General features: G+C 39.4%; 1 protein-coding gene across 1 annotated transcript in view; it reads right to left on the bottom strand.

The window, feature by feature from the left end:
• FBXL17 (F-box and leucine rich repeat protein 17) overlaps positions 1–22146 on the bottom strand; it is a 301707-nt gene that overhangs the window by 5065 nt on the left and 274496 nt on the right. The window contains exon 8 of the mRNA XM_040090897.2: positions 19209–19351. Coding sequence (XP_039946831.1) covers positions 19209–19351 — 143 coding nt within the window. The remainder of the gene's footprint in view (positions 1–19208; positions 19352–22146) is intronic.

The raw sequence follows: 22146 nt of genomic DNA, 5'->3' as shown, positions 1-22146 counted from the left end.
GAGAAGTGACTTTTAATAAATCAAAATGAAATCAGAGATAGCACAAGTCCCCCATAACATTTGATATTTACAGCTGAATACATACTTGCAAACTGTAAGCTACAATTCACAGAAATATTGCTTAAAAGAGAAGAATTCCTAAAGTAGCAGTAATTTGCTACTTTATGCCTATCCAAAAAATAGTCAAAAGTCTCTTTTCATCAGCATTATGCTGCAGAGACCCATGGCAGAAACTTCTCTTAATGGTTAACTCAGCCACAACAAAGAGGCTTAAAACTGACAGCTGCTTATTCTTCTCTTTCTTAATGGGAAACTTGAAGAAGATGCATTATTTATCTACTAGACAGCTGCAAATATTACTAGTACACAGAAGTTATTATGACTTAGCACTTAACTATTTGGCAGTATTTGTAAGAATTGCATGGATATTATGGCTTTAAAGTCAGTGTCATATGCATAGTCTCTGTTATAAGAAACAAAGAAGGTGAGCTCATTACAAAGATGACACTCACACACAGGAAGGTAGTAAATGCTCTCCATGTCCTGGTGTATTGGACTCAAGACATGTACAAAAGGTACAGGTCCAGCTACGTTCAAGCTGATGTATTTACTACCAGATGAACTTAGGCAAGGCCCATGATGCTCAGAAGACAGAGGATGTTACAGTGGTATCTTTTAGTCTTAAAACCTATGAAGAAATCTGTGGTAAACCACCTTGCACTAACTGTTTGTCCTAGTTTTTTCTGATACAGTTATTACTAGAAAAAACAGTATTTTACAGAAATTGTTGCCCCTTGCTAAAGAGAAGAGGGAAGCTTTTGGCATCAAGTGCCAAACACAGTTACAAAATAAACAGGGATATGAAGAAGGCAGATAAAACTATTGCAGAAGTGCCATTGACAAAAACAGCGGTTTTATGACCAAAGCCTGAAGAGTAGAAGCTTTTCTCTATTTTTTACTGGAGCATTAAATAAATATTTTAAATTATTTGTTTGATCCTAGGCAATAAGTTGTGTTATAACTTGTTGTTAAACAGCAAAGTAATGACAAATCCTATGGATGTATTTGGAACTGTAACATTTACAGAAAGAAATTACTTTGAGCTTGAAAAACTGAGTTTACTCTCATGATAAAGGAAAAAATTATCTTACCAAGCTTCATGATAAATGATCAAATATATGTAACTTTAAGATAAATACAATGCTTTTAATACTGAGAGTAAAAAGCAGAGTTAAAAATTATGCCAAGCTAAATTCAATGTAAGATTACACAACTGAAGAAAGAGAAAAAAAAATTGGCAGTGAGACAACCAACCTGGATCCAGAGACAAGAAAAAAAGTATTCCCTATTAGAAGATTTTGCTACCTCTTTTTCACCATGAGAAAAGTCAGGTCAGACACTAAAACAGTGAAAAACTTCTAGTATTTAAAACTCCCTGTACTACTGGACTAAAACTGCACTATCTGAAAAACAGGAAAAAGAGAAATAAAATTTTATTCTTTGTTAATGAATGTGAAAAGTAATATCTAAGGCAACTTTGCTAGTATTCTTGTCATCATTTCCCTAGTGGTAGGATTAAGATGAAAACAAGTCTTATGCCCAGCCATTAAAACACAAGCTTCTGTCTCTGTTAAGATCAGCCTGGCTGGTGTTAAAAGTACTGAATGTCATTACCAAAACAAGTTCATTACACAAACAGAGGACTTTTCCCTTCTGAGATTAAACATTCTTGTTCAATGATTGAAAACTAAAAATCTCCACATCCTAAGATGCTGTAAAATGCTATATTTTTTCACATAACTTTCATTAATCTTATCTTTTGAGTTGTCAAAAAAAGGGCAACTGTCTGCAGATAAACAACTTAGATTATCTAATACATAATCATTCATCTGCATTTGAATAGTTCTTCAATTATGTTTCAACAAATAATGAAAGAATGCAGCCCATATCATTAAGAATGAAAGTAATAGGTTTGTGCAAATCCTGGTCATCAAACAAAAACCCAAAATAACAACAAAGATTGGATTCAAATTATTATTTTCTTTCTGAAACAAGAAAATTATCTCAGAGAAGCATGATTTCAAAGAGTTAAGATTTTAGCTAAGGGTAACAAACAATTTATATTGATCAAGATGTAAGTTAGATTAGTAAATGGTAGGTTAATGATTATTAGATGCCTAAGCTAGAGCTAACTGTTACATTATGAGCTTGTTTATAGAAAAAGTGGAGTAAGTGAATCGTCATAAGAACAGATTGAAACCAGTAACAACGGCCAGCACCTGGACTTTGTATCAATCAATCATGAAGCAGGGGACCTTGGATCGTGCCAGAGGGTCACAGAGATCTGATGAAGACTCTCCTAGTGACTTCATCCTTTGAGACCACTGATGCAATTTGAGACCACCAACCCAATTCAAGAGAAGAACTGCACACATGTGAAGGACTAATAGCCTCATTTTAATACAGAGCGGGGATGGGAGGTGCTGGAGTAACACATATGTATTGTACGTAAGATCTTGGAAAATAGACGGTAAAGAACCTTGTTCTGCACAGCCACGCCTTTCGGAGATGACTCCTGTGCTGCCTGCTGGTGAACAAACATACCACTTTCTAACTTTAATTAGTTAGAGGGTCTTTGTCTGTGATTATATTGTTTTTCAATGACTCATCAGGCCAAGGAATAGATTAAAAACAAAACAAAACAAAGGAGAAGATGGGTTACAAAAATGGCAAGACCAAGTGGTATCACTTCCCTTTAACTAAACTGGACCAGCTACCTTGAAGTCATAATTTTGAATACTTCTTCCTTAACGACATATGAACACATATTGCCTATTTCCCAGAAAAATGTACTTTGTGACAAATGTTATGTGGGGTGGGACCTCCTTAACTTCATCTAATGACAGTGTGGTTGTGCAGTGAAGAAATATTATCAGTGCTAGAGAACATTTCTCATGTGGTAATTAGTTCTCCTTGGAAGGTGTGCTGGCTTGAAGGCAAAACCAGCGAGAGACTCGAAGTCAGAAAAAAACCAATTTAATAGGAGAGAAAAAAAAGTAAAATAAAATAAAATACATGCAATGGTACAAAAGATCACTGACAGAGTCAGAATACAACCTGATACCCTGTGGTGGTAGCAGTCCTGATGAAGTGGTCTTGTTGAAGCAGTGTTCCTGCAGAAAGGTCTGGTAGCTCTTGTCCTCTGGGAATCCAGTGGGTAAGGCTGCCTGTGCTGTCCCAAATCCCAGATTATATCCAGGTGGGAATGCTTGGCTCCTCCCCCTGGGCGGAGCATCTCACAATGGGCTGATATCATTTTATCAGTCTTGCAATGGGTCCTTGATTGCCTGTTAAACAGAGATAGCTCCTGGAGGGAGTTATCCCTGAGTCATGCAGGAAGGCATTGATGGGCCATTAACAGAAGATAGTCTGGAGGCAGGGGGCAAGGGAAACAGTGCACAACTTAGTTTCAACATTTCATGTAGATGGTGATAGAATACATACTTTGGGCACATCTTACATTGTAACCCAGGACATAATCCACCCCTTATTCTATGACCATCTATATCATACCTAAATTAATACATTCTTACAGCTAGATAGATAAATATACACATGCTTATACATACACATATACAGAATGAAACCCTACACCCAGTTCTCACTTAAAATTAGGTCTCCCTGTGGTACACAACAGGTTTCCCCATCTTTCTGCATTACCCACCAAGTCACACCAGGTCCTTGAGCAAAACCAATCCCACAGATGGGTCTGCCTTTGCCTGAGGTGAGATTAATCCAAACAGTCTTTCCTAAAATGCCTTTCATGTGTACCACAGGGACTTTATCTCCATCCACTGTGTGCAAGGGTTCAGAGTGGGCAGGACCAGCTCAATTGACCCTCGAGTGTTGACCATCCAGGTGGCCTTTGCTAAGTTCACTTTCCAATTTTTGAAAGTCCCCCTACCAAGCGCCTTCAGGGTAGTCTCAAGTAACCCACTGCACCGTTCAACTTCCCTGGCAGCTGGTGCATGATAAGGGATGTGATATATCCATTCAATGCCATATTCTCTAGCCCAGGTGTTTATAAGGTTGTTCTTGAAATGGGTCCCATTTTCTGACTCGATTCTCTCAGGGGTGCCATGTCTCCACAGGACCTGCTTTTCAAGGCCTAAGATAGTATTCCAAGCAGTAGCATGAGGCACAGGGTGGGTCTCCAACCATCCAGTGGTGGCTTCCACCATAGTCAGCACATAACGCTTGCCTTGGCGGGTTTGGGAAGAGTGATGTAGTCAATCGGCCAGGCTTCCCTGTACCTGTACTTCAACCATCGTCCACCGTACCACAGAGGCTTTACCCGCTTGGCCTGTTTGATTGCAGTGCAGGTCTCACAGTTGTGGATGACCTGTGAGATGTTGTCCACAGTAAGGTCCACCCCTCAGTCACGGGCCCATCGGTATCTGTCCCCTGATGACCAGATGCATCATGGGCCCAACGGGCTAGGAATACTTCTCCCTTGTGCTGCCAGTCTAGATCCACCTGTGATACTTTCACTTTGGCGGCTTTGTCCACCTGCTCGTTGTTGTGATGCTCTTCATTAGCCTGACTCTTGGACACATGTGCGTCCACGTGTCGAACCTTCACGGTCAGCTTCTCTACTCGGGCAGTGATATCCTGCCAAATCTCAGCAGCCCAGATGGGTTTCCCTCTGTGCTGCCAGTTGGCCTTTTTCCAGCAATTCAGCCATCCCCACAGAGCATTAGCTACCATCCACGAGTCGGTGTAGAGATAGTCTTGGCCACTTCTCTCGTTCAGCAATATCTAAAGCCAGCTGGTTAGCTTTAAGTTCTGCAACCTGACTTGATCCACCTTGTCCCTCGGTAGCTTGTGCAACTCATCGTGTGGGGGTCCATACTGCAGCTTTCCATTTCCGGTTAGCGCCTACAATTCAGCAGGAACCGTCAGTGAAAAGGGCACATTGTCTTTCAGTCTCCGGTAGCTCGTTATATGGTGGGGCTTCCTCGGCACGTGTCACTTCTTCTTCTTCTTCAGAAGATAATCCAAAAGTCTCACCTTCAGGCCAGTTAGTTATAATTTCCAGAATCCCAGGGCGATTCCGGTTTCCAATACGGGCGCGCTGTGTAATGAGGGCAATCCCTTTGCTCCATGTGGTGTCAGTGGCGTGATGCGTGGAAGGAACCTTTCCCTTGAACATCCACCCCAGCACTGGTAGTCGGGGTGCCAAAAGCAGCTGCGTTTCAGTGCCAATTAATTCTGAGGCAGCTTGAACTCCTTTATAGGTGGCTAAGATTTCCTTCTCTGTGGGAGTGTAGTTGGCTTTGGATCCTCTGTAGCTTCGGCTCCAGAATCCCAGTGGTCGGCCCCGAGTCTCCCCAGGCACCTTCTGCCAAAGGCTCCAGGACAGGCCATTGTTCCCGGTTGCAGAGTAGAGCACATTCTTCACATCTGGTCCCGTCCTGACTGGGCCAAGGGCTACCGCAGGAGCGATCTCCTGCTTGATCTGGGCAAAGGCTTGTTGCTGTTCAGGGCCCCAGTGGAAATCATTCTTCTTGCAGGTGACCAGGTAGAGAGGGCTCACAATCTGGCTGTACTCAGGAATGTGCATTCTCCAGAAACCTATGGCACCTAGGAAAGCTTGTGTCTCCTTCTTGCTGGTCAGTGGAGACATTGCGGTGATCTTATTGATGACCTCAGTGGGAATCTGCTGCCGTCCATCTTGCCACTTGACTCCCAGCAACTGGATTTCTTGAGCCGGTCCCTTAACTTTACTTTGCTTAATGGCAAAACCAGCTTTCAGCAGAATCTGGATGATCTTTTCTCCTTTCTCAAAAACTTCCCCTGCTGTGTTCCCCCATACAATGATGTCATCAATGTACTGTAGATATTCCAGAGCCTCACCCTTTTCCAGTGCAGTCTGGATCAGTCCATGGCAGATGGTGGGGCTGTGTTTCCACCCCTGGGGCAGTCGGTTCCAGGTGTACTGTACGCCCCTCCAGGTGAAGGCAAACTGGGCCCTGCACTCCGCTGCCAAAGGAATGGAGAAGGCGGCATTGGCAATATCAATGGTCGCATACCACTTTGCTGCCTTGGACTGCAGCTCATACTGAAGCTCCAACATGTCTGGCACAGAGGTGCTTAGTGGTGGGGTGACTGCATTCAGAGCACGGTAATCCACCATCAGTCTCCATTCTCCACTGGATTTATGCACTGGCCATATAGGGCTGTTGAAAGGTGAATGAGCCTTGCTGACCACCCCTTGGCTCTCCAGTTTCCGAATCATCTCATGGATAGGAATCACAGAGTCTCTGTCTGTGCGGTATTGCCGACGGTGTATTGTTGCTGTGGTGATTGGTACTTGTTCTTCAGCTCTCAGTAATCCCACAGCAGAGGAGTCATCTGAGAGACCAGGCAAGGTATTCAGTTGTCTGATGTCTTCTGTCTCTACAGCAGCTATCCCAAAAGCCCAGTGATATCCTTTTGGGTCTTTGAAGCATCCATTTCTGAGATAGTCTACGCCGAGGATGCATGGGACCTCTGGGCCAGTCACGATGGGGTGTTTTTGCCACCCATTCCCGGTAAAACTCACTTCGGCCTCCAACACAGTCAGCTGCTGGGACCCTCCTGTCACTCCAGAAATAGAAATGGATTCTGTTCCTACATACCTTGATGGCATCAGGGTACATTGGGCACCAGTGTCAACCAAAGCCATATATTTTTATGGGTCAGATGTGCCAGGCCATCGGATCCACACAGTCCAATAGATCCGATTGTCCCTTTCCTCTACCTGGCTAGAGGCAGGGCCCCCCTATTCCTGGTCATGGTACATGTTGCTCTCTTCCTGTAAATATATTCCTGAGGTCCCTTCAAGAGGATCAGTCATATCATTCTTCCTATACTGTCTGGAGTTCTGTGCCTGAGAGACTGGAGCAGTGTTGGCTCTAGATGAGCTCTTTGTGGTAGGTGTCTCTCTCTTCAGTTCACGTACCCGGGCTGCTAAGGAGGAGGTGGGTTTTCCATCCCACTTCCTCATGTCTTCTCCATGCTCCCGAAGAAAAGATCAGAGTTACCCCGTGGAGTGTATCCTCTCTCCCTGGCTGGTGGGTACCTGCTCCTAATGGCAGAGACTCTTGTTGGTTCTGGCGAGATGTGGTAAATTTCTTCCTTAAGTTCCTTTTTCAGTTTCTGATGGCCCTCTTCAATCAAACTCCAGACTTGCTCAGCCAGCCTTGTTTCCACAGATGAGGCATGAGTATGAAATGGGGCAGTGACAGTATCCTCGTAAATTCTTAGTTTATTGACCAAGATGCCCACCTTGTCCTCACCTTCCCTCCACTGCAGCATTGCCAGGTAACAGGAGCACATCTCTGGTCCAAGCCATGCGAATCTCAGCCACATCTGCGATGCGCACTGGACATCATCTGGGTTTTTAGGAAATCTCTCGTCTTCTGAGAAAATGATCTCCAGCACAGCCAATTCCCTCAGGCATCGGATACCTTGTTCCATTGTGCTCCATTTTCCTTGGTGCACCTGGAGGTCTTCTTTACAAAGGTATCTGTCCCTCACACTTGTTAGCAGTCGCCGCCAGAGGCTGAGAGTTTGTTGGGTTCTCCCGATCTCCTGGTCAATGACCACATCCTGAGACAGCAATCCCAGTTGCCTGGCCTCACTTCCATCCAGAATGGTGTCATTGGCTGCAGCATCCCAGATGCGGAGCAGCCAGGTCAGGATGGACTCATTTGTCTGGCGGGTGAATTCCCTCCGCAGGTCACACAGTTCACCCAGGGATAGAGAGCGGGTGATGATCTCTAGCTCTGTCTCTTCTGCTGGGTGCGAAGGTCCTGCCACATCCTCACCAGTCACTATGCGGACTGATTTGCTCTTTGATTTCTTCTTCTGAACAGGGGCAACTGCCACTGGTTTAGGTTGTTCTGCTTCAGTGACAGTTTGTGTGGAGATGCTGATGGCACCTTTGGTTTCTTTCTTCTCTGTGACAGCTTGTGTAGACACTGACACTGTTGTTTTGTTTTTGGTTCCTTTCTCCTCTGTGATGGTCTGAGTAGATGCAGATACTGTTGCTTTGTTTTTGGTTCCTTTCTCCTCTGTGACAGTCTGCAGAGATGCGGTTCCTGTTTCCTTTATGACAGTTTGTGTAGACACGGATGCCGTTGTTTTGCATTTGTTTCTTTTTCCCTCCTCCTCAAGGAGACGCTGCACCACCCCATGTAGTGTTTGATTTCTAAACATGGTGAGCATGGCATCTTTACCTTCTCTGCAGGCCGTGCAGAGAAGGTAAAGCAGAACTAACAACAATATTATGCTGTCCTTGGTACCTAGAGAGAACTCAATACTTTCAAAAACTGCTGTGCCATACCTAAAAGACTGGAAAAAATCATTCTTTACCCCTCCCCACAGGGGCTGGGTGCGATTGTTGAGAGCCCAGATGTAGCATTCCGGACCAGGACAAGAAAACAAAATAGAGTATATATTCCAAATGATGCTCATTGCCTCAGAGGTTATCATACAATAAACATAATAGACCAATAAAGCAATTTTGGTACCATACCCTGGTCTACACATGAGCATTAAGACCGGCAAATACTGCCTCATGTGTGGGAAAATGTAGAGAGCTAGGTATAAGATATATGAAAGCATGTTGAGCATCATAGTGGACAGCTGGTTTTTTTTTTTTTTCCTCACTACAGAATTGTAATTCTGACTTTTCTCAGTACCTCCTGCCCCACGTTGGGCATCAAAATATAAGCGCTGGCTTGAAGGCAAAACCAGCGAGAGACTCCAAGTCAGAAAAAAACCAATTTAATAGGAGAGAAAAAAAGTAAAATAAAATAAAATAAAACACATGCAATGGTACAAAAGACCACTGACAGAGTCAGAATACAACCTGAAACTGTGGTGGTAGCAGTCCTGATGAAGTGGTCTTGTTGAAGCAGTGTTCCCGCAGAAAGGTCTGGTAGCTCTTGTCCTCTGGGAATCCAGTGGGTAAGGCTGCCTGTGCTGTCCCAAATCCCAGATTATATCCAGGTGGGAATGCTTGGCTCCTCCCCCTGGGCGGAGCATCTCACAATGGGCTGATATCATTCTATGAGTCCTGCAATGGGTCCTTGATTGCCCATTAAACAGAGATAGCTCCTGGAGGGAGTTACCTATGAGTCATGCAGCAGGGCATTGATGGGCCCTTAACAGAAGATAGTCTGGAGGGAGGGGGCAAGGGAAACACTGCCCAACCTAGTTTCAACATTTCATGTAGATGGTGATAGAATACATACTTTGGGCACATCTTACATTGTAACCCAGGACAGAAGGAAAAACAAAAAACACCCTTCCAGTCCTGATGAAGTGGAACACTGACAAAAGGGTTTTGCGAGTGTCTCTTTGGAGAACTTTCATCATCACTATGTACACACAAAATGTGGCTGAAATACTGAGCAAAATGGGAAATCAGTGCTCAATACTCTTACTCTCCTTTACATAAAATGATCTGCCCATAACAAAAAGCCTTTAAACCCCCACCAATCTGAAAATATTTTTCCCAGAATAAAGTAACCAACACTTATGAGCTGATTTTTTCAGGCTCAGAGTAAGCTGAAAGCTACTCAAAATATTCATTCATATTTGGATATGGCATGCTATATTTACTCATCTGTTCTGATTGCCGGTATTTACTGATTTGGTACACCACTTGTCTGACACAGAACATCTTCACAAATTTCTGTTATGCCACCTTCCACAAGTTTTCATGAAAAATTCAAAATGCAAACAAGGATAGTTTTTAGGTAATTTTTTTTTCCTTTTAAATGTGTTGTGTTATTTGGTTCTAGTAATAATTTCAGCATTGCTTTCTTTAATTTATAGATTATAAAATTAAGAATTTCTAAAGAAATCAAACTATTCCAAAGGGCTAGGATCTCTCTCTCTCTCTTTTTTTTTTTTTTTTTTTTTTTTTTTTTTTTTTTTTTTTTTTTACCTTTTGTTTTCACTATATTCCTACAATATATCTTACTAAATTCAAAGGATTAATTCAAGTTTTCCTAATCGTGTTAAGGTAAATTAGAGATTACATTTGAAATCATCAGCCAAACTAGGAATTTCTTTTTAATGAGACTGTTTCCTTAGCTTGTCTTTAGTTGATACCATGTCCTGGAAGTTTTCTCTGGGATTCAATACTCTTTCACTAAATTGCCAAGAATTGTAAGATTTCATACTGATCTCCGAAACTCCTCCCACAGGTGAATCAGGGTCAGTCTTAGAATGAAGTTCTGACTCTAAAGCTATTAAAATGTGCCAAGTATGTCTACGTTATCTAGAGCAAAACTGAAAAGCAAGAGTAGATCTATTGTCTGAACTGCAAGTTTTATGCAGCTCTAGACAGTGTACGAGTATTCAGCATTAATCTAAAGAGTTTGATGGGTCTTTTTCAATAACAAAACTTAAAAATCTTCACATCTTAATGACTTCACTTTAATGACCAACTCACCTGAAAATTGAAAAGAAAAATTTATCTCCTTTCCAAGATAATAACTGAAACCAATAAGCAGTTATATAAATAAAAAAGCTCAAGCCCGCAAAACTGGATTAGTGAGAAGGTGCATTACTAGAACTTAATATAAAAACCTGCTTTTGTCCCTCAGATCACCATTCATGGATGACAGCTAAAATAATTTCTGCATAGTATCTAGACTAGTCCTTGGAAGGAGAATTGGCTGACTGATTTCTGAGGACAGCATAGGTTGGTAGCTACAGTTAACACAACTTTATAGGTCAGTCACTAATAAAAAATAACAGACTGATATATAATACCCTGAGTTAGCAAAATCTGCACAGAAAGGCATTAATAATACATAGAACTGGTATATTAATCTTAGAAAACTAGTACTTGCAAAGAATTTTAGGGAAATGTTAGCAGGTGAGAGGTAACACTGAGACCAAAAAATTTTGAGGGCTGCCATACAGATAGTTAGGTTAGAAAAATGGCACAAGTATTATCATTATATTTCTACGTATAAAGAATCACAAAATCAACTTTAGCCAGAAGAAATCCAAATGGATTTGTCCCCAAAGGGCTTTCTTACAGTACTGCTGACATATTTACTTATGGAGTGCGATTGCAGCATTAGGGCTACTGAAATTTGTGTGCACTTCTTTCTCAGTACACATAGCGCAGTATTGCATGACAGCCAAATTTGTATGCAACAGTCAAAACAATGACTTTATAGTCATTTTGTGTATCCATAATGATGAAGAACACTTTATGTTCCTATTTCTCTAATGCTTTACAAAAAAATCCAATATATACACATTTAGCGTTATAAGCAAAAATTTTCATTTTCACAGTCTTTCTCTAAGTTTTATTTTGCTTCCTCAAGTGAGTGTCTTATAAAAAAATGTACTTTAATTTCTTTTTCTGCTAATAGTTGAATGAATTATATTCTCAGGTGGCCCAATTATAACTGCTGCCTGTGGCCATAACAAAATTAAAGATTTCTGGAAATGTTTTTTTGTGAAGTGGACTTGATCAGCTAAGGCAGAGATATTCCACAGAGTTTCAGTGACTGCCCTCATGCCCAGGGGCAGAACCCTTGTTGAGGACTTTAACAAAATAACAGCACTATCAATATTAGGACAATATCTTGTAGTCCAAATAAAGTCCCTTAAGACTTGAGAAAAGAATGTATTTTGACTTAGAGGATGCTGTTATTGAAAAAAAGAAGAAAAAACAATCACATATGCACCCACATACAAACACTGTATTTGTAGATTCATAAATAATGAAACCAGCAAGTATAGTCTGATGTGCTATTATTATGACATTTGACAACTTACTTGTGTTAAACTTTAGCAATTAATTACCCATTTATGTTTGTAAAGGGGAAGGAGTAGGTAAACAGAATTATCCGCATCTTTTCTGCCATGTGAATTGAAATAAATGGAATACACAAATCTTCTAATATTCCATGGTAGCCCTTCTGGAAGGATTTCAGAAAGTGTGGCAAGGTTGCTTGTGGAGTATATCTACTTTACAGTTCTTGTTTAAATCTCATCTGAAAGGAATGAAATTCATTCTTGTGGTTGTTTTCTTGTGTGAATGCCATTACCTCAAACTGCCAGTCTACGGCAAACTAGCAACACCTGTTTCAGATCTCTGTGATGATGCACAGTTTTCTGCAACACACTATTTTTATTGAAGTTGTATAAGTAACAAAGGTTTTGCTCTCAGTTCTCCTTGCTTATTGTGAGGGTTTATTTTTCTATTAAATCAGAGAAACCACTTCTAAGGAGCCTTTCAGTTTGGCTGGTTATTTGGTTTGCTGATTCAGCCCATTTCCTCAGATGAACTTCTAGACTCTACCTACAGAATATTTCCAGGTAAAAATATTACCAGTATTTTACATATTTTAAAAACTTTGTTCTTTTAAAATTGCAGTTAATAAAGACCCAGGTGCAGTAAAATGACAGTGGTAATTTATATGGTGATAAATATTCTTTCAGATTACTTTCTGCCTATTGAATTAATAACACTGAATATTTTCTTTCCTATTTGACTACATTAACAATAATTTGAGCATATTACCTGTCAAAATGATGGCGTGTAAAACTAACAGAGAAGTCTTTCGCAAAAGTTGCCAGCTGGCAAAAATAACTGGAAGTCCCAGGGAGCAATGCTTCTAAAATAATTTCTCCCCGTTTTTTTTTTAATTCATAAAAATACTGACCAGTTCGCATTGCTTTTTTCCTTAATAGCTGGCCTTATCATGGTTTGGAAATGTTGATCAGCACTTGAGGGCCCATCTTTCTATTAGAGAATGACATGGTCAGGTGGGTGCTTTTTAAAGACAAGGATAATTTCATTAACTCTGGAAAATTCCATCTTCAGCCCAGTGCTGTGGAACTGCTGCAGAGGCATCAACTTGGATGATAAAAATCTTTTAGCAAAGAAACAGTTAAACTATAAGAACAAAATCTTTAGCTGGTATAAAAATCCTTTTGTGTGTGTGTGCTTTATAGCAGATGCTTTCATTTACACACATAATGGATCTGTTATCCTAGTTAGCTAGGGGGAAAATGCCAAAAGTAGTATTGTTCAGACTTTTAAAATTGTTGTCTTGAAAAGCAAAGTGAAATAAATACTATTCTTTTGTTGTGGGATTGCTGCGGTTTCCTTTTAATGGGATTCATAGATCTCATGAATCTAAAATCTTCATTATTCATAGAGAGATGTATCAATTGCAGCTACTACATTATACATATAAAACTTTAAAAAATGCAGCAATTCCTTTTTAATATGCAGCAAAGCACTTGAACTAATTATAGCAATTTAAGAGAAAAAAAGGGCTACAGAATTTTTCTTAAAGAGAAGGATTGGATATTTTCATTCCTCTTCAAATCACAAAACCATAATTTCAAATCTCAAAATGAACCCCTTGTAATATAAAAGAAATAGTAGCAATTTGGCAGGTTTTCTGATCAGGCTAATGATAGCATTTTCTGAAAGTGGAAGGCAAATTGCTGTGATAATTATATTAAAACAAGACATGGCTCTGTATTCTCACTATTCTGCCATTGATTAAGAACAATTTAGCTCAAAAGTATATTTGAAATTGAAAGACGTATCTCTAGAACCTAGGATATATAAAAGAGCCAATTCTCCTTTTCATTTACCTTCAGTTGCAGACTAGCTATGTAAATTAAAAGCTCGTGAATGATGGGTAAAAATGTTTCTCTTAAAAAACAGAAGCTGCATTCTTGTTAGGCTAATGATTTGCGATCTTCAATGAATATATAATTATAAATATTTGTAAAACAGGTTTTGTAGAAGGAAAAAATGATAAATTATATTAAAACCCCACATACTGTCTAAAAATCTTATTCTTACTTAAGATGCAAATGATTTCTTAACTGACCATTTTTATTTTTAGGGATCATCTTTCTTTCTTCCTCTCTCTGGAAACATAAAATAATTTGTCATTTTGTCAGTTGTAGTGACCAACGTCTGTGCTCTAATATTTCATCAAAACTAGAATAGGAAATATATGCTATAATTTATCTGAGAAAGTCATCTGGAATAAGCTACAGGCTTTCAGAAGTATTCTAATGAAAAGCAACCACGTCTTTTTTGAGAAATTAATCTCAAAAATAGAAAGAGAAAAGCAAGGCAAAATAACTCAAAATAAACAAAAAACCAAAAGAAGCAAGGAATCAGGGCCAACATGATTTATTAACTAAGTTATGTATCCTTTCACAGCAAACTTTGTTAGATTTTCTTCACTTCATTCACATATAGTGGTGAATATTGAATTTTGAGGCCTCTGTTTTTCAGTGTCATTTTTCTGCCATATTTTCCCAAGATATGTCTCCTGCATTTACATAGGAGCACTGCGGATAACCACTACAAATTGCACCACAGTTATAGGAAAAGGATCTTGAAATATGAAAACTGTGTGAGAAAAGCTGCAGGAAGGTTATTATGACACACTGTTCAACCAATCAAGCTATCACCCAGGAAAAAAAAAAACAAACCAAAACAAACAACAAAAAAATCCAACATATTATTTTAGTCTCTATTTCCTAGTTGATAACCAGCCATTTTCCCCAAGGGGGAAGATTTTAAGCTGCCACTCTTTAAAACTATTTCACTTCTTGTGAGAGCATAAGAAAGAAGTGCTATAAAGACATCTTTCAAATTAATTCTATCAATAAATATGATAGACAATGTCACCCTTTCCCTCCATTTTTAAAAAAATATGAAATACAAAATATACCAAATTAATTAATTAATTAATTAACTAGAAGTAAATAGGATCTAGACCAGTCTAAAGGTAGGAATGTACAGTACACTGTTCTGAAAGAAAAGCTTGAAATGTGCATTTAAATCTGTTATTTTGATGTAGGCATCATTTTATGTCCACAGGATGCAAGTAAAGCTCTTAGAAATTCTGATGTTAGTGCTTGTGAGAGGAAAGAGAGCATCCTGTAACTGCCCATACCTATCTCAAGGTACTTGAAGTAATTAAAGAAAAGCTTCAATCAGCTTTAAAATATCCTTTTTCCTAAGCTGTGATAAAAAATACAGACCTACAATTAAAATTTGATTGGAAGAACAGAGAGTCATGTTCTCTCTGCTGTGGGGAACTAACCTTAAGTGAATGTAATACAAGCTGCTTCTTATGGTTTCCTTGGTGTTTACCAAGGTGACAAATCAAGAGCTGCCGTGCCCCCAAGCAGCACCAACCTGCCATGTGTTCCCATACAGCCACATCAAATCCTAAAACACAACCTTGGGCTGCAGCCCACATCAGCAGAACACTCCTCTGGGCAGAGGAACAGGGAGTTTATTGTTCCACCCCGTTCCTAGAGCACTGGAGGTGATGTGAAGAAATGAAGCCTGGCTTGCTGTCCCTGGGAGTGTGGCATGGTGCAAACAAAGGCAACGACACTGGAATGCAAAACAGAAATGTGCTTTCTTTCATGCCTTTTCCAATTACAAACCTCTAAAATGTCCTGCTTGGGCCTTAAATAATTACTGGTTTTATGTGTTACTGCTTTCAAAAGAAATGGAGACTCAAAATAGCAACGTTTTCTTTCTATGGAACACTTGACTTGTGGAGTTCTTAGTACTGCCTGGTGCCTGCACAGGTGTGCAGAAACCCATGTACACAAACATTTATTTGCACAGTCAATAAATACCCTATCCTGTGAAAGAGATCAGAAGGGAGAAGGGACCTAGCTGCTTCATCTACCTGTTCATGTTGGTATGTAAACAAGTGGGGAATTCTGTTGTCCAGACCATAGGTATTTAAAAACATTTAGAGTCTCCTCTAGATCACTTTCACATTTCAGGATGTCTGGATGATAGTCTCTCAGATGTATCCCATCTGATATAGAAAAGTTCCAACTGAAATACATGCCCTCATGATGAAGTCATTAATTTTTAATGACATTTCTCAATACAATGTCATCTATTATAAGGCTCCTGTGGTGTGCATGTTATATGCTAGGAAAAATGATAAAAAGAAAGGTCACGGCAATAGTAGTTTGATGAAAAATGAATAATTTTATTATTGTCATGGTGTGGATCAATAATGCTCTGCATCTACTGAAATCTACTGAAACACACTGCCTGGAGGCACTTGGATAATCAATGGCATAAAACAGAGGCTGCTTTTACCCAGGCTTGCAGCCTCTCTTGATCTTTCTAGGGAGGACCCTTGATGCCTTTAATTTATGTCTAGTGCATATCAAAGAAATTCCAAAGAGCCTGGCTCATAAAGAGTGTTTTAGTGGTACCCATTTGAACTCTACTTACATATGTTCCTTATGTAACTGTGTTTAAATACGTCCCTTCCAAATGTCAGGGAATTCTTAGAAAGGCATAAAAGCTACCTGGTACTAGCATAACAGTCAGTACCTCACGAAAGGAAGTCTGGTTAGAAGGGACAAATAAATCTTCTAACCTTCTGTTCACTGCAAGCTGACAACAGTACTGTTAGGGGTTAAGTTTTCCTGTGGATTTTTTCCCCCCCATAAGTTGCTAGGAGACTAAATACTGATGCTTAAAGGGTGCTTGACCCGCACAAAAGAAGTAGATCACTTAGTTTAGGGAGGAGGGAAAGGCTCGGGGCTCCGGGCTCTGGGAGCTGAGGTGGGTCTCTTCTGCTCTCGGTTTTTGGAGAGGACCGTCAGGCGACTGCTGGCTGTGTGAGGAGTCCACTTTAATGGAGGGTCCGGTCCTGGGAATTCTATCATCTCCTGGAGCACCCAGGCATTCGAAGCCCTTCGTCTGCTCTGCTGGAGCTGGGTCAGCCCGGGTCCAGCCACCGCGGCTTCTTCAGCACTGCTCACTTTGCCTGCCAGGACACCCCTCTGCCTGCCAGGGACAACCCACCGTTTCCAGCCATCAGCCTCAGAGTTTTTCCACCATTTCGGCTTGGTGCCCTCAGGGTCCCAAGAGATCAGACTGCCCAGGACTTGTGAGACAAAGCCCCTCGAGGTTCTTGGTTCTAATTATTATTATTGCTGTTGTTGTTTGTTTGTCCTGTTATATTTACTAGTAAAGGACTGTTATTCCTTTCCCCATAACTCTGACTGAAAAGCCTTTTTAATCTTCCAAATTATAATAACTTGGAGGGAAGGGACTGGAATTCCTTATTCCTAGAGAGGCTCTGCCTCTCCCTAGAAGATACCTGTCTTTTCAAACCAAGACAAGTACAAAGACAAGAATTTTGAGCAACGGGGAGTGCAAATTAACCCTTCTGCTCCATCCAAGAATTCTCTTGAATGATATGCTGGACACTGACATTTTTAATTTAATAGAGCAGCCACTGGAAAAAATCAGTTCTGCACGAAACTGGGGAGAGACAGTTGAGAACACAGTTTTGTTCAGTAATTTCTCTGTTCATTTGCAGTGGAAAAAGGGAGCTGGCATCTTCTAGCTGCCAAAAATCCCTTAAGTCAAGAATACTTACTTCATTCTGTCTGTTGGAGCTATTCTTACCATCAAGGCTTTGCAAACAAGGAAATAATTCCCAGTGGTAGTTCCGCTACTACACTGTTTGCTGTAACAGCGTTTATGAATTTCTTAATATCTTTTAGCTACCATACTTTGAATACTTGCAGATGCACACACACACTTGCAGGCACACAGTCAACAGTGCTTTTCTTCTTCCCTGAAGGTCTTAAGGTTTTGGGTCTTTTTTTTTTTTTTTTTTTTAGTTTTAGCAGTTGACTTTCATAGCAAAGAAGATGTTATATATTCCTCTAAAGAACTAGAAAAGCATCTACCAGCAATTAGAGGAATACAGACTGTAGTACATGTCTGCAAAAACTACATAGAGTTTAACTTATGAGGCAGTAAAGCTTGTTTTCAATATCAAGATCATTGATTTTCTACAGCAGTTGAAGACAGGATAAAATTATCGCACTTATTAGATTGTTATTGATTGTTCAACATTAGCTAAATTCACAAAATAAATATATGTGCAGAAGTAATTAGATGATTCTGGGTCAAGTCTAATTCCCAAGGTCAAGTTACTCATTTAACATTCTCTAAGTACATAATCTTAGCGCAATCCATCAGAGATTCACAAACTCCTTTTGTCTGTTGGTTCTTATAAAACACTAATGTTTAGGAGATTAAGTGGACTCAACTTTGATAGAGCAATTCTTCCAGAATGCTCAACCTCCTCCCTAATTGGAAACTGCCTAAGGCTGGCTTTGCAAAATGCTATTTCTAACATTACCACTGACCATTATTATTCCTTGCCACCTGAAATACTGGGTTTTGTCACTGTCTTCTATAGTGCACTAAGGATGCAAGATAATGGTTTGGAGCATGAAGTTTCGTAGACTAAAATCTGTTTTTCCATAGAAAATCCAATCAGAAATCCACCAGCCTGAGAGATGCTAATGATGGGCATCATAAGCCAGACATTTTGTTGATGATGGCTGGAAAGGAAACAATCCCTGAAGATTATGTGAAGACTTGAGGTCAGAGACTCTAGACCTTCAGTGACTTTTCTTTTAGCTATTTCTGCTGTGTTCCCAGACCTCTTGATCTCACTTCTAAACAGGAACATGATTCCTAAAGGCTATATACAGGGTGAAGTGGAGATGGACAGCCTTCTCCTCTTTTCTTAAAATGATAAAGTGCTAAAACTTATAGACATTCTTACAATACTCCAAGTATAAATCTACATAGTAAGAAACTAAGTATTTTTTTCTCTTTTTAGCATTATGGTTTCATTCAAATCTTTGTTTAAAACCATGATACATAATCAAGAACATAGATATATCTAGAAAATTCCTAAATCACTCTTGAAATAACACTGAAGATTTTCTTTTTCCTTTCTTTTTACAAAGTAGTCTGTCACAGTTACAACATGACATACGAGCTTTCAGATAAAAATATTCAAAACTGTCAGAGGGCAGATTTTACAAAAACTTTTGTGAGCAGCTCAGGCTGCAAGAGTAACCTATGGGTGTATTTTGCAAATCTACGTCAGCAAATATTTATAATGCTCCTTCTAGTCCTCGAGCTGCATATGTGAACACAGCACACCAGAACATTTGCCACAGTAGTGAATAATGAGCATTTTTTTTCAGAACTGCTGCCTCCCTCACACAAACAGAGGAACACTCACATTCAGAATCAGGCATGAGCTCAGGCAAAGGCTCCTTACCTGATCACATCTCATCAGTCCCAAGTATCTGAGGGATTTGCTGCGCTGAGCAATCTGGGTGGCTCCACGGTCTGTGATCTCCTTGCACCATCCAACATCCACCGTCTCTATTGTCATGCTGTACCTCCCAATGGCTATCAGAGCTGGAAAGACATTAAAGGCATGAAATATGCAGCTCTGTAGGTGGCAACCTCAGCTCCATGCATACACTGAATAATGCTGAAATTGAGGTTTGAGAAGCAGCTGTCATGCATTTTGTAAATGACATTATACTTCATAATTCTGAACTTCAAACACACAGATAAAAATATTTTCCTATATATTTTTTCTATCAATCAGGATAAATAGACCAATTAGCAGATATGTTCCATACAAATTCTTTTAATTAAGTTTTTTCAGAAGACTCAAGAATCAATTAGTGAAACTAAAATAAATACAGAACAAAACCAATTCTATCTCACTTTTCAGAGAAAATAACCACCTTTATACTGCTAACACTTTTTTGTTCAGGCAAATAATACTACCAAGACAGCACTGAGATTAACAGGACATAAATAAATGTCAATAAAATAGGGTTTTAGAAAACCCTGCAGGAAATCTCATGTCATACATTCTACAATTATATTCTAAAATTGCATTTTTTCTCATTTTTCATATTGGTGATGTAAGAACAATGGTGTGTCTCACTTTCAAGTTTTCTTCACACTTTTCCAGTAAAAGTAAAGAAAGAGTTAAAAAGGTCATAAGGAATTAAAGGAAAAATGTGAACCTTTATTAAAGGAAAAGAAAGAGGATCTTGGAAGTTCTGAATGGGCTGAGAGAAACCACAAGGGGTCTGAACTGGCTGGGAAGGTTTTGTCATGACATAACAATGACACAAAAGGTACAAATCACTGGCACGATGGTCACCATGGACTATAACACTTTTCAGAAATATGGACTCAGGAAGTCAAGCTAGGATTTACTAACAAACATTTTAGCAGATAAAAATCTCAGTTTAAGAAAAAAGGCCAAAGGTTCTGGTGTAGAAGCCAGCCACCTACATATAATCAAGGGATAGGATCTTCAGTTTTTAACTCAGGTTATAAGGCAGCTGTTGAAAAGGAAGATGAAGGTGTGACTTATTCCAAGTAATGCATGTATCTTTAAAAAGTTGATCTTTCAGCAGCTATGGGGCTGTTCTGTTCATGCTACATTCCCAAATGGCAGGGAAAAAAAAAAAAAAAGAAAAGGAGGAATTACAAAGAGCTGGTAGCTCTTGATATACAAGACAGCAATCTTAGCTAATCAGCCTGTAACTGACATCTAGAAGAAGACAAAAAGGACCCACCTCACCTTCCAGTGGTTCTACAAAGAACTGTATTGATGGTGTACAGCAGTGAAGATATTTGTATTATTTCTAAATATCTAGGTGGACTTGATTAGCAAACAAAATAAGCCAAAAGAGGCCAGAAGCATTATTTGAAGCTGTGGAAGGGGAAGAAGTACATCATCTTTTTCTTGCAGCAGTTTTCCAATGACAATATTAACTGAATTTTGTTAATGAAATATTGAATGTATGATGAAATCTCCTATATACTTTCATTGCAGTTTCACTGATATTTGTAGGACATTACCAACTTTCTGGTCTCTTTCCAGCACATCTCTTGAAAACAAGAGATCTTAATCTTGCACAAAAAAAAAAAAAAATATATATATATATATTTATATATATATATATATATATATACACACACACACACACACACACACACACACACACACACACATATATACACACACACACACACACACATACATATATATATTAAAAACACCTTCGTATTTTTGTTTAGACGCGTTTTAAAATATCACTATAATAAGAAGTATGGATAGTCAGAAACTTTCTGCATACATTTTTCAATAGGAAAACTATAGTTATTATAGATTATTGTACCTCCACACAAAATGTTATAGACTTGAAGTAGTACAAAAATACTGAAAGCCTTCCACTACATTAGAATAATGTAAAGTTATTTGATATTTTGCCACTGTTTGTAAAGTCACAACCATATTTTGCTATTTTCAGTGTTTCATATAAAACTGACAAAGAGAAGAAAATCAACAGAGAATACTTTCATGTAAGTGCCATTAAAAACCATTAGAGCACACTGACACAATCTGCCCCCAGATTAGCAGACATCTCTCTGGAAAACCAAATATTTTGACAAGAGTGTACAATGTCACACTGAAGTCATATACTACTACAGCTCATCTATTAAACAGAGAAGGCATGCAATTTGAAAACTCCGGTGGACCATAGTTTCTGGAAATTTCCATGTGTGCAACTGCATCCTTACAAGAACACTGTGGGTTAGAGAAAAGACACATTACTCAGTTTCTATCAGCATTCAGCAGTGAGAGATAAAGAAAGGCCATGAGAACTGGTGAAAATGTGACAATACTTTTCCAGAACACTTTCCTCTCATGAAAAATGTGGCCAGGGATTTTCCAAACTGGGGTTTATGCCTCTGTACTCTCATAAGTTCAGCCTTGATCAGTCTTGTTGCCCACAAAACATCCATAACATCCTGTGGCAAGGAATCCTGCAGTTCAGGATTCTCTCCTATTTCAAAAACTACCTTCTCTTGTGGGAAATGCTTCCTGGATGTCCCAACAGGCTATATTGACCAGGCCTTCCTTATTGTTTCCTGACTTCTTCAAAGCACTGAAGCACAACCTCTCTTAACAAAAGCTGTGTCAACACTTTCTTGATACAGTGCATTTATTCACATCTTCACCACCTTTTTATATTCCATATAATAACTAACTCACCTTATACCGATGCCAGATTTATCAGCTAATATTTTTTTGATACTCCTTGAAACACCTTTTTGGAATACTTCTGCAAGGCAATCCTGTCAGGCAGGTTTAAGTGAAGGATTACACAGTGCAGCTA

This window comes from Hirundo rustica, chromosome Z, assembly GCF_015227805.2.
Source record: "Hirundo rustica isolate bHirRus1 chromosome Z, bHirRus1.pri.v3, whole genome shotgun sequence".
In the NCBI taxonomy this organism is placed as follows: Eukaryota; Metazoa; Chordata; class Aves; order Passeriformes; family Hirundinidae; genus Hirundo; species Hirundo rustica.
This window is presented reverse-complemented; position numbering and strand designations above follow the sequence as displayed.